Source organism: Miscanthus floridulus, chromosome 6 (genome assembly GCF_019320115.1).
Source record: "Miscanthus floridulus cultivar M001 chromosome 6, ASM1932011v1, whole genome shotgun sequence".
Taxonomy (NCBI): domain Eukaryota; kingdom Viridiplantae; phylum Streptophyta; class Magnoliopsida; order Poales; family Poaceae; genus Miscanthus; species Miscanthus floridulus.
In genome coordinates, this window is record NC_089585.1 from 35,911,183 (window position 1) to 35,925,222 (window position 14,040).

The 14,040-nt window shown below is 45.2% G+C and overlaps 1 protein-coding gene across 1 annotated transcript; it reads right to left on the minus strand.

Annotated features, from left to right (window-relative positions):
* Positions 1-4,654: 4,654 nt before the first annotated feature.
* LOC136455929 (transcription factor CSA-like) lies at positions 4,655-6,728 on the minus strand. The gene is made up of 4 exons (XM_066455653.1): positions 6,650-6,728; positions 6,175-6,499; positions 5,578-6,060; positions 4,655-5,449 (listed from the first exon to the last, which is right to left on the minus strand). Exons 2-4 carry the CDS (start codon positions 6,428-6,430, stop codon positions 5,298-5,300), a joined length of 891 nt encoding a protein of 296 aa, XP_066311750.1. The 5' UTR covers positions 6,431-6,499; positions 6,650-6,728; the 3' UTR covers positions 4,655-5,297.
* Between the last annotated feature and the right edge of the window lie 7,312 nt (positions 6,729-14,040).

Here is a 14,040-nt window from a genome sequence, read left to right on the forward strand (position 1 = left end):
TTGTCTTAAAATAAATGCACATCTCCCTTGTGTACCGTGCATAGTTTGCTAGGGTGGTGATGCATCATGGATAAATAGTAGGGGGCCAAGTCTTCTCCTTGTCATGTCAAAGTAACTCTTTTTTAGGACAATAAAAAAGATAACTCTTTTAGACCCTTTGGAACACAGCCTATGAAAAATGAACTGAATCCCGTGTGATTCCTATATAGTGCCCTGAAATTTTTGTGTTCCAAAAGGGCTATCGAAGAGTGCTATTGAACTAGATAAACATGACCTCTTTGGAGCTTGATTAAGGGGGTGTTTGGTTCCTATGGACTAAAACATTTTGGACTAAAATCTACACTTTAGTTGGACTAAACAGCTAAACACTTGGACTAAAAGTGGACTAAAATCATTTAGTCCTTTAGTCCACAAAACTGGACTAAAAGGTGTTTGGGACACCCATGCCTCTCATTTATTGCCCTATCTCTCCACTTTAGTTCAAGGAACCAAACACCACTTTAATTCACTTTTAATTCATAGACTAAAGTGGACTAAAACTTTTAGTCCATGGACTAAAGAATCAGGTCCGAAGATTGGTTCTGCTTTAAATTAGACGGCCAACTAATTAACCCCACTAGATTAATGAAAAGTGTGTGTGTGTGTGTATAACGATAAGTTCCATGACAATATGCACGAGACAATTTGTGTGGTGTTTCGAACAAACCAACAAGAAAGTTTCCTATTATACTAAAATGACAACATGCACTGAACAATTTATGGTTTTTCAAATGAACCGAACAAAAGAGACGTCTATTATTATATTAAAAAAACAGAAGACATAATGTCTATAGTTCTCATGACAAAAACCTAGTTTACTTTTCTTACATATATTTCTTCCTAGTCATTTCGTAAATAGACATTGCAAGACACCAACAATAATGCCCCCTAGTTCAACTTTCTTCTGACTCTTTCCTTGTACGTAGTACCTTTTTCCTTCTAACAAACAAAAGATGCTCTCTATTCGGCTACTCTAATCAGCCGAGTTATTATTTTTTTCTTCTTCTAATAAATCAGCACGAACGAACCAGCCGAACGGAGCCGCGCGCGCTCTCTCTCTCTCTCTCTCTTCAATTTTAGCTCACGCCAGCTTCGCTTTCTGTTTCCCAGAAATGTTCCACTACATGGCCTTGACAAGATTGCAGAGAATCCGATGCAAAGGGCGTGCACACGGATGCACATATCACTCACTGTTTGTTGTTGCGTTGCTTGCTTGCATTGGCCCCCACCCCTGAGCCGGGGGATCATATCAATATCAATGGATGGATCATATCGATGAGCGCTAGCTGCCCCGCCGGCCGGCCTACCTCCGGCTGTGTTTAGTTCATGAATTTTAGTAATTTAGCTATAGTAGTATTTTCGTTTTTATTTAGTAATTATTGTTCAATCATGGACTAATTAGGCTCAAAATGTTCGTCTCGCAATTTCTAACCAAACTGTACAATTAGTTTTTTTCGTCTATATTTAATGCTCTATACACATATCGCAAGATTCGATGTGATGACTACTGTAGCATTTTTTTTTTTTTGAGAAAGTCTTTGAGAACTAAACAAGCACTCACTCTCACTCAAAAAGGAATCGGATTAGGTAAGGGAGATATTCCACGTGTGGCGAGAGCATCTCAGCTATAGATGTTTGTTAGTTGCATTGGAGTGTTGGAGAGCCTGTGGGAAATAAAAATGAAATGAACAGCCTTGACATCTCCATTGACACTGACATGCATATGGCTTCCTAGCTATTAACAGCATCCAACTTGTTGCTGAAGCTTCCTAATTGTTTGTAGGTTTTATTCATAGATAGACTGAAGCTGTTCTAGTGTGAATGTCATTGTGAATCGATTGAGGGCTTGCTTGGTGCATATGTATTCACCTCAATTCATATGTGTTGGGTGGATCGGTGTGAACTAAATTTCACCAACCCACTACTCCATAATCGACCCTGTACTCTCGGAGAAAAGCTATTGCCCATGTCACTGGTATGTATGTTTTCTATCCACTAATCTATTGTTATCTTTTCCATCCATAACAAACTGAAACTAAACTGAGGAGCCAAAAGCTAACAGCCTACCACTCTAGCTAGTTCAATCATCATCATCATAAGGACGGGAGGGTCTTCTCCCGCCTCTGAAATCATAAGTACACTCAACCTGTTCGTTTCGGCTTGATTGCTCGTATCTGGCTTATAATCCATGTCTTGAATAGTATTTTTTTTACACCAAATCAGCCAATGGTACTTTCAGTCATGACTTATAAGTCAATCCAGCCGAGACGAACAGGCTGACTATCTATTCCAACAAAAGGGGCCTACTAGCATGTCCTAAAATGTCAAAGTTAGTTTAGCGATAAAACCAGACCTCAAGTGATTCTTCTGTTCTGTAGGTATACTTATATTGTTTTCTTCAGGTTGACACTTTTCGGGCGGCTGCAGTAACAGTGATGAGGCACTTGTTCTGTTAACAGAATTAGGTTAGTGTATCTGACCAATGATGCATATACCAAAACCAAGGACGTGGATGCTGCTGTTTATTCCTGCAGCTTGACACTGTCACATTCACATACCCTGTTCACTTGATCATTTATGTGGCTTATAAGTCGGCTGATGCTGTTTTGTTGTGAGAGAAAAATATTGTACCATGGCTGATACGATAGAGCGAATGGGGTATAGTTGGTGGATGAAGAACTGTTCATCGATCTTTTCAACCAAAGCAGTTATCCCGTTTACCCGTTGTAGATGTAGTTCAGATGCAAAATATATATGGAGTAGTACCTGTCATGGACACGACATCACTTAGTTGCTGTTGATCCATACATCACCGTGTGCAATGCGATCTTAAGCATAAATCGTGACTGAGTCCTGCGTCCATTCAGCAGGGCTGCAGGCCTGACCTGATCTGTGTTTAGACGATGGCATAGGATGCCCAACAACTCCAGTCAAACTTCACCAGAACTGCTAATCTGCACCAAACCTGTTGTAAACCAAGCCATGCTTTAGTTGCGCCCTGCTGACGGATGCAAAACTAATCTGCTGTCTAGTGAAGTCTATTGTATTAGGGCTCGCTAGTAGCTTTCCTCCTCACATGTCGATCACATCGCACTGTTTTTGAAACAGTGAATCAGTTGTTATTGGCCCAACTACTGTAGCAGTATTTTTCAGCGAACTAACCGTGTTTTCTTTTTCTTTTTCCAGTTCAGTAGAGTTCAGTACAGTACAGTAGTGGGTAAAGAAGTGTGGAAGCTGCAGCAGAAGTGGCAGCAGCGTGATGTGCTGCTGCTTGCGCAAGTCCTAACAGCAATGGGCGTTGGCGTTTCAACTAAGGATAGCAACGGGGATGTACCCGTTGGGTATCACCGGAACGATCTCTTTCCTGTTACAGAGAATTCATCATGTCCTCGTCCCCGTTAACTGTCTCGGGTATAGATTCTTGCCCATCCCCGTACCCATCGGGCATCGGTCGGGTAACAGATACCCGACGGGTACTGCATACCCGATAAACAAGGACACTTGGGGTCGCAGCTTTGTAATCGGAGACGTTTCTTTTTCACCCGGGTTTAAGTGTCGGAGTCTCAGAAATGCCAAGGAGAAGGAGCGAGGTTGCGAGGAGGACGAGCAAAGGTGGTAGAGAGACCGAACTGAGGAAGCGAGGGGCACAAGCGCTCGTGAGGCAGGCGTGCTTGTGCTGCTGGCGGATATGGTGCGGAAAAATTAAACTAGGGTTCCTAGAACACACAAACTATATATATGATTGTTCAAATTTGGGCCAAAATACCTATGTTGAGCTTCTTTGGGCATAATACTCGCATGACAGCTTAAATAGTCGGGTTCCCCAACGGGTAACGGGGACGGGTAAACAGGGAACGTCCCCGTACCCGCTATACCCGTCGGGGATGGATTCTTGCCTATTTAGATCTCCACGAGTAAAAATATGATCCCATCACCATTCTCTAATGGATCAAATACCCGTTGAGTATCGGGGCCGTTGCCATCTTGAGTTGCAACAGCAGTTTCGTTGGCTTGCAGGAAATCAGCGGCAACAGTCCAGCAACGGAACCCACGAAACCAGGGCAGGGGAGAGAAGAGTGCAGTGCAGGGAAGTTTTCGGAGAGCGAGAGCCTGCTGGGGGTGGGGGGTGGGTGAAAATGACCTGTGCTGTGCTACGGGATGACATGAGAAGGAACGTTGATGTCAGAGGGTTGTTCTTGTTGATTGATCCACGCAACAAGAAGGGGCCTTGCTTTGCATCGCAGGGAGCGCAGACACTACCCTTGTCGCGCGGCCTCGCGCAGCTTAGTAAACTGAGTGAGCCTTTGTTTTGTTTGTGCTCGGCGACGTTCACGTTCGTCCGCCGACCTGGAGCTGCAGGCACAGTGACAGAGGACAGAGACATAAACCAGGGGCCGTTCGACTTGCTAAAACTGAGTTAAAACTGGCTGAAAACACTGTTCTGACTGAATTGTTGTGAGAGAAAAACACTGTTCCAGCTAAAAAAACAAACCGAACAAGTCGCTTGAACTTATAAGCATTACCGTTTCAGCGAAATAACAGTGTTTTCTCACACAATAAAATTTTTCCAGCCAACCGAACTGGGCCATACATTGCAAATTCGCAATGCAGCGGAGGCATTGCAATGCAGGGAATTGAGCCTGTTCGGTTGGCTGAAAAAACGATTGATACTGATGCTGATTTATTACGAGAGAAAAATACTATTATTTTGCTGAAACGGTAGCGTTCATGATATCCTTCTTCGTACAAAGGGAAGAGAAGTGGGAAAAAAAGAAATAAAGTGAAAAATAAATAAATATCCTACTAGAACAGAACAGAAGAGAGCATGAAAAGAAGAGAGTGGGGAGACAGGGTGAAAAGAGAGGCAGCAGAGGATCTGATCTCCCTTTGCCTTGCAGTTTGTGTTGCAAGCGGTTTCTTTCTGCATCCATATTCATCTCTCATTCGTTCTTGGTGGTGCTTGCAATTGCAACTCGTCTCCCAACACAAGCTGAGTAACCACCACCATACCATCACTAGCAACATCAGCAGCAAAAACTGATGAGTTGTTAGTCTGCAATGCCACGACACCAGTTCAATAGTTCATCACCATTCTTGTCCTCTCCTCTCCTCCTCCCTCAGGCCTTGTTCTTGATGATTAACTGGACCCTAAAGCTAAACTACGCGCGGGTTCATGTTCATCCTCACCCACCGCCACCGGGGCTCTCGTCGTTCGACCGCCTCCTGTACACCGCCTCCGTGCCGGGCCGGCCCCCCGATCACGCCGGGCCGACGCCGAGGAAGTCAAAGAAGGGCAGCGACACCTTGTCGTCGGAGCGTGCCTCGCCATGGCGCGCCGTCGCCGACGGCGCGGAGAAGGCGGAGCGCGCGCTCGGCGCGAACGCCGCGGCGCGCGGGACCACGTCGTAGCCTGAGGACGAACACACACGGAACGTTAGTCTGGATACGACATGTGGGCACGCCAACGCCACGCCGTCAGACAGAGCACAGCATGCAGCCAGCGACGACGACGAGGAAGGCGCGTGCCATTGTACGTACCACTCTGGTAGAAGCAGGGGGCGGCGGAGGAGCCGAGGGAGAGGTCGGTGGTGCAGGTGGACGCGGTCTCGTCGGACTCGCCGCCGCTGTGCGCGCGGGTGTCCGCCGCCGCCGTGTACTGTGCGGCAGCGTGCAGTGGCATGGGAGGGGAGCCGGCGTAGTGGTGGTGGTGGAGGACGACGACGGGCGCGAAGTGTGGCGTCGGCGTCGGCGGCGCCGGGCCCGGCGAGGACGAGGACGACGAGGAGGGCTTGCGGCGGCGGAGCGCGCCGGTCTGGTCCCGCTGCTTGCGCGCCATGAGGACGTGCCAGTGGTTCTTGACGGCGTTGTCGGTGCGGCCCGGGAAGAGGCGCGCGATGAGCGCCCACTTGTTGCCGTACGCGCGGTGCGCCGCCAGCAGCCGCTCCTCCTCCTCCTCCGAGAAGGCCCGGCGGTTGATCCGCGGGTCCAGCTGGTTGAACCACCGCAGGCGGCAGCTCTTCCCTGCGCGGTTCCATCAGACAAGAGAGAGTGAGAAACCAGGCGAAACACAAGACACGACCGCGCGCCGAACCAGCGGCGCGCTGCATTGCGTTGGCGTTTGCGTAGTCGCATTACCTGATCTGCCGTCGAGCCTCTCGGCGATGAGGTTCCAGTTTTGGGGCCCGTACTGCGCGACGAGCTCCTTGAGCTTGGCGTCCTCGGCGGGCCGCCAGTGTCCCCTGGCGCAGAGCTTCCCCTGGCCGGCACCGCCCTCGTCGACGTCGTCCACGTGGTACACCTCCTCGGCGGCGTCGTGATGACGCTGCTGCTCCTCGTGGTGGAACGAAGCGAGAGCCGGCGGTGGCGGAGCAGCGCCGAAGAAGGCGGCCATCCCGGGCGGGCGGTTACCGAGGCTCTGTGGAGAGGTGGGAGCAGTGGAAGACGGAAGGAGGGACTGCAACTGCAAAGGAAGGGAGGCGGGCTGATATAGGAGGAGGCGGCGGCGGGCTAATTGATCACAACTAAACAAGCACCAAATAAATGCTTGCTTGTTTTAGCTTTTGCTAACAAATAGCCCTCTTCTCTGATCTCTACTCTACGTGGTACGTACAGTAGGTCTCTCTCTTGTTGATTGATGGGTAACCTCGTCCTCCGTCTCCGGTTGGGTTTTGGATGCCTGCCTTTTTCGCGTGGGGAGATGCGATTGGTTTCGCTGGGCTTTCAGGCTTCCCTTCCCTTACTTTGAGACTGATGGCAAAAGGGAGGAGAGAGAGCCGCGTTGTTCTTGTTCTTGTGTCGTCCTGCTGCAGACTGCACAGCCAGACAGGGAGAGGGAGAGGGAGACCGACCGAGAGAAGATTGTTTTTTTTGGGTTCAGGTTCGGAGGCCGCTCGTGTGGGTTTGGGGAGTCCAACCCCAACCACTAGCAGGGGTGGAACCTCTGTCCCTCCCGGCCTTGACAAAACCCACCACTGGTGCCCTCGTCTCTATGCGCACCCACCCAAACCCCCCAATTTGCCCCCGTCTCCCTTGTACGAGTATCCTCTCCTTCCAACCACATCGATCCTCTACCCGCTCTTGTCATTATTAGCACCGTGACATAAAAATGATGGTACTCTTAGTATCCGAGGACCGGGACCGGGCATGAGTTGTGTGTGCAAAACGTTCCAAATCTTTTTTTTTTTGGTTAGTAACTTAAAAGCAAGAGGATCTCGTCGTGTTTTCACATGTAATAATTCTTTTATTTAGCAAGAAATAGGGCACATGGTACGTACTTAACACATAACACATGTATGAGCGAGAACCCTTCTCGGCCAGAAAGTAGATGTGATGAATTTATGAGCTGTCTAGGAGGAAATTGAGAGGCCACATGGAAGATGCAATTCTGATAATATTGCATCCAAAATAGCTAGAAATGACAGTTGACGCGTTTTGGATACGTTCTTGCTCAAGGAGAGAGGCAACCATGAATGTTCACTAAGCATTGTCTGTCAACGTAAAAGTTAGATGGTCAACGCTGGTAAAATGGGTCAAAAACCGTTGAGAGTAACAAATAGTAGCTCGGACAGGTCATCACTGCTGTGGAAAAAAGTAGTTTTATACTTTTTATTCTAAAAATCAACACGATTTATATGTAATGATAGTAGTTGCGGGTTTGGGCTTTGAGTCCCCTCATATGAAGTGAGGCGGGTCATGAATAATTGTAAAGTGCTGGCACTACTCATGAATACTCATAAGGCACCGTATTCTATAGTTCAAATAGCAAGGGAGGAATAGGTTAGTAAGGGAGTAATCAACAACCCAGAATAACAGGGGTTATTGAATATTACAGCGCGCAACGATAGCCATGATGGCCAAGTATAAATTTACGCTTTTATTCCCAATACTTGACATAGAAAAATAAACGATGCAACATAAGTTGCACATGTTGTTTTATACTAAATGATTGTCCATATTAAACTTTAAAAAGCATGCTTCCTTGATTTTCTATGAGATGTGTGTGTGTGTGTGTGTGTGTGTGTGTGTGTGTGTGTGTGTTTTAAGGTTCAAACTCCATGTGTCTGTTGTGAATAGTGTAACAGTGATTAGATTTTGTGAACAAATCATGGTCCCGTAGCATTCACATATTTGAGGAGGGAGTAGTAATGCACAATACACCCTCCAAGCATAAAATGCTTTTCAGGAAACAAAAACAGCATGACCACAAAATATAACATTGAATCTATATAACCAATTTTCATGTATAATGTATAACAATATTTTAAGAGCTATTTATTCACCAATCCTTAATAAAGTTGACCTCTAAATCCAAAATGTTCATGCAGATAGAGGAAGTATTTTAAAATTCAAATATCATAACAATAAAAAAGAAATAACTCTAAAGGATATTGCGGTAAAAATTTGTGGTCTGCTATCCTTATTCATTCAAAAGCAATAACATGGTATTGATCCTGCTCACCAACACGATATATTCTATTGAATGGTTATCTAAAAACAAAATCGATATGGCAATATTTTTGGATTCATATTTGAGGAGGACGTAAAAATACATAGTACTCCCCTTATTCTTTCAATTGTGAAAATGTTTTCTGCACAATGGTGCGGCCATAAAGAATCAAAAACTTCCATTGTAATACATTTATGAAACCTTTTGTTGTAAGACATTTATGAAACTTACATTAGAGATATTTGGGGGTAAATGGCTTAAAAGTGAGATAATCTCGTCATGTTTTGACATATTATTTAAAAAGAAACAAGCCTGCAGCTAAACATGGTATGGAAACATATATGATAGAGTATCCTTCTTGGCCATAAAGTAGATGTGTCGGGGTTATGATACGTCGGGTATCTCAAGACACCGATTAGTTAGCCACTCGGGTGGCCCATGATAGACAAGCTAGTACAAGCCCAAGCAACTGCGGCCCAACTAAGCTACGCAGGTCTAGGCCAAGCGCTAAGAAAGGGAGTCAGCCACAACCTCCCCCTCTTCCCTTCACCACACAACGCACGGTGCAGCACGACCTCTCCTCGGTCCCGACCTCTGGGAGGGACTGGGAGGGGTTGAGCGGCACCAAGTACACCTGTTTCTGACAAGGAAGGAACTCCTGCTCAGTCCACCAGGGCCGAAGGGACAACCATCTCAGAGCAAGCGCCATCCCTGTGCCATGCCGCAGCCAAGACAGGACCACCGGGCGGTGACGACAGGTACGGTAACCCACCGTCTAAATACCGCCCGATGGGACGGGCATACAGCCTCACCCACTACGGGATGGGGCTCACAACTATAGCCTTGACTTTCAAGGCCAACCAAACCAACGAGGGCCACGACCCCGAAGCTCGGGATCGTGGTCAGCGGCTCAACGACCGGCAAGACCACCGACGACCCAAGGGCAGCCACCTGCTCCTGAACTGACACCTCCAGAAGGACAAAGATGATGAAGAAGGCCACAACAAGCCCACGCTACACATGGCAGCTGGCAAAACAACATCGTGCTAATAGTGTCGACACGGACGGCACTGTAGCATCAAGCCGCACCATGCTGCGACATGGGCACAAGACCATGACGACAGCCACACCGGGACGTGCACCAATGCTAAGACAAGATGGCCTTCCTTGCAGATCAAGATTACTAGATTTCTCCCTTCCTCAGGCTCACGACCTCACCGTTGGGAGAACCTAACTCTTTGTATGTGGCCTGGCCCCGGACTCTATATAAGGGCAGCTAGGGCACCCTTCGAAGGGGACGGACTCTTGAGACTCCATTCGGGCAGTCCCTCTCCACTCTCCTACCTCTTTCACTCTTCTTGCATACCCCATTGTAAGAACTTCAGAGCATTCAACCGAGGAACATGCACTCGATCTTTCTCTGAGACTAGACGTAGGGCTCTGGCCTGAACCAACATAATTCCTTGTGTCTTTGGATGCTACCATCGTCTTCCTATAGCAGCGCAACAGATGTATAAATTCACTCATCGGGTGACAAAACACCGACAAGATGTCATGAATTTATGAGCTGTCTAGGCACAAATTGAGAGGCCACATTAAATATGTGACCCTAATAATGTTATTTTCAAACTAGATGGATCGACGGTCAACACGGTTTGGCTATGTTCTTATTGAATGAGGTATGTCATGAATATGTCCATTAAGCTTTGCCTTCAAAGTTATGGGCTTACGGCTTGACTTCATCCATATGAAATGAGGCTAATCATAAATAATCATAAAGCATTGCTACTACTCATGAATAATCATAAGGCACTTACTTCTGGTCCAAATAGTAATGGCTTAATGGGTATGTAATGGAATAATAAACAACCCAAAATACACAAGGGGTTATGGAAGATTACAATAATGGTAAACAAGATAGCCAAGTATATGTTTACACTTTTATTCCAAAAATTAACATGATAAAATAATGATGCGACATAAGTTGAACATATTATTTTATACTACATGAAGTCATAATTGTTCATATTAAACTTAAATATAAATCGTGCTTCCTCACCATTTGTTTCTATAAGACAACCCTGCATCTCAAGGTTTGAATTAGTTATGTCCACTATAAAAAATCACGCATTCAAGGGTTCTACATTCAAACAAGTCATATGTAAATTACCAAAAAAACTAGATGTCCCTCCATTTGTTTCTATAAGATGTCCCTGCATTTCAAAGTTAAAACTACTAAAAATCACGCATTCCCACGAATTTTCCACATTGTGCTCAAGAGGTTTATCCACACTTTAACTTAGGAAATACATAGAAAGTCAAATGTAAACTATGCCTATTCAGTTCTAGTTCAAGTCAACTTGGAAGATGTGCTTCTTTATATTCCAAATAGCAAATCCAAAAAGTAGTTGCACTCACAAACACATACAACAAAGTAGATCAAGTGGAATGAACAAATCAAAACAAGAACTCAAAAACCAATCAAACCAAAGTGAAGACCATGGATTTGTTTTCTGAAGTTTGGCTCCTACTAAGAAGGACCTACATCTCCATTAAGGAAATCGAGAGCAACCACCAAAGGTCAAGCTCAAGCCAGTTTTCTTTCAACCACTTTAATGGCTTCACTATATTGATCTATTCCCTTACGGAGATGAGATTGTGGCCTTCACCAACTTTCTCATGGCTCACCACAAGCATAGCATCTCGGTTGACCTAAGTTGACTTGGTTTGACTAGAGAAGGTTATGAGGTTTAAGAGTCAAATCTAGGGTCATTGTCCTTCTAGAGCTAGGTCCAAAGGCTTTCACTAAGTTGATGAAGTGTCCAATGCTGAAAAATAGCTAAATATAGGCTATGACTTTGTGCCAATGTTGATGGAGACTCATGATCCAAGCGCATTGTGAGGTGTAGCAGGGTTTTGGGTCAAGGTGCAAGGAGGAGTTGGCTAGGGTTCTGAGCTTCTAAGGGCATTTTTGAAAAGTTCAAGTTGGGATGACCATTGGGTCCTGACATAAATAATGGGGTTCCACTTGTTTTAGGCAATATGTGAATGCAGGGACACATGGGACAAAAGGGGGCCACCAGGGGTCCACCTGGGGGTTTGCTCGACCCCCTATGCGTCGGTTGACCTGGGCAAAGGCTCAGTGGAGCTCAATTTGTGGCATAATCAAAGAAACACACTTTCAAGCAGTCCTACATGTTGATTCAATGATCGTTTGATCCTAGGGGATGCCATGATCTCTCTCGTGGATTGAAGGGCCTCCCAACTATGCAAGAAGAACATTATGTCGTGATAACCTCCTTGGAAACCTATCAATCAACTTGGAGAAGCTTTGTGAAATGTGGGATCAAGAGGTAGTGAAATCCATGATGACCTAACCCTATAGGGGATCAGGCGAAACCCCATGTCAGAGATACTGCCTCTCCTACGACCATAAGTACCCCCTGCTCAAAATCACTATAAATACCAATGTTGCCATATCAGTCTCAAAACAAAAGAAATCACTCTTGTAAATCTCTTTAGCTTAGGTTAGTTTAGTTGGGAGTTAGAGTCGAGTCGAGTTGAGCTTTGCTCGGGTTCTAGAAGTAGTCTTCAAGAGTCTAGTATAGCTCTTTGTATCTTTCCCTCTATAAGACATTTCAAGTATTCAATATATTACCATTCTACTTTATTTTAATTTAGTACTTCATTTTAGCACTACTTACTTGTTGTAGTAGTCCATAGTTCTATAATCTTAGCTTTGTATAAAATAACTGGATCATTAATAGCATGAATTCTTCATGCCTTAGTGGATGCTCTAGTCTAATCTTCACCCGGGATTAGAGTAGCATATAGTTTAAACGTGGTGTTTATGCTATCGGGTACCTTAAATTACGGTCAGCCCCATAGATGTGTGGTAGCTAGTAGGTCGTGACAACCCCATCTAGCCTACGTGGTATACTACGTTTAGGCTGGTTCTTAAAATGTAGAGTCCAAAAATGGTCTATTTCTATCAACCCTTTTTGTTGTTGTTTGGGCCATGCCCTGAAGTGCTATTGAATCCTACTTTACTATTTATTAGCTCGATAGTATCTCTATAGTTCTACACTAGAGTTGATTGCAAGTAGTAGAAAGATCATAGGAACCTTGTACATCACAAATTGTCCTCCCACTAGCTGCGATGCTTATCTTAGTTATCCTTCTGTTCTTTGGTGTCACATTAACCATGTTATTGTTATCCCCATCTAGATTCAGGTGATTGATGGTGATATAATTATTGAAAATCATATTGATCAATGCTCTTACCATACGCTTTCCCTAAGGATGAAAATACAATAGCTTGGAATACTCCCAAGTAAAGTGCTATAACAATATTATGCGCGCTTGCAGAATTATTCATTTGACCATAAGAAATATCAATAGAAACCACCAAGAGTAACAAAAAATCAGCAACAAACACCAGCCAATAGTACCACTAGATGCAAACTGTAAATGCATATGCACTAGATCAACTCCAATCTCACTCAAATGCAATCTCAACTAAGAAAATGTGAGTGGAGGTTTCCTAGAGCTCTAATGGGCGTGGATATTAGCCAAGGGGTCCACGAGAGCTTACATGCCAGAGCAAACTTCCTATTTATAAGCCCACTCAAGAAACTAGCCATTATGCACTTGAGTAGTCTATGATGGCATGGAGACTTTCGATGCTGCACCGGAGCTTTCCAACAGTCACCCCAATGACTACTTCAAATTAGCTCTTACACTATTCAAAGCTCCGATGACTTCTTCGGTGAACCACTAAAGAGTTCTGGTGCATGTTCTCGCCCAAAACTACACCACCGGAGAGTTCTGGTGAACACACCGAAGAGTTTTGGTGTGTTCAAATGCACCAAACGCCGTACATTACCCGGAGGGGATGGAGGCTTCTAGTTTGGACCCCATTTAGGAGAGCTCAGCTACTCCTTCAGTTCCTACACTGTTCATGAGTCATAACACTATTCACAAAAGAACACACTCATCCATATGAATTGGTTAGAGATGAAGTCATGTTTTTGGGGGCTTCAATGAACCTGGCTTATTCTACGAGAGCCAAAGCCCCTAGAAACACTTCCAAAACAGGCCTTTATTTTATAGAAAAACTATATTTTGCATGTGTGAATCTTTGCTTTGGCTCACACGAATTTTGTGGCCGTCAGATCTAGCTCTAGCATGATCTCTGCCCTTCTTCATCCCTCCTGTCAACTGTTTGCATTTTGCTCTCTGCCCGGTCTGGCCCACTTGTTAGCTCATTTTTTTGGGAAACGCATGTATTTACTATTTTGAACTTTTCATTTCCTTTCCCCCTACTCTTTCATCTTGCCCACATCATTGGCGGTGGTGGAGGTGAACCTGAGGTGGAGCGGCCTTTCCATCGATGATTCACCATCGTTGGTGACTTCTTCCTCCATTTCTCAATCAGATGTCGTAGATCCTTTGGCTCTCGAGTTGATTTGGTCTGTGTTTTCTTCTTTTTATCCCTTGGCACAGTAGGTGGCTGAGTTTTGGGCGCTAGCGAAGGCATACCTAAGTCAGAATAG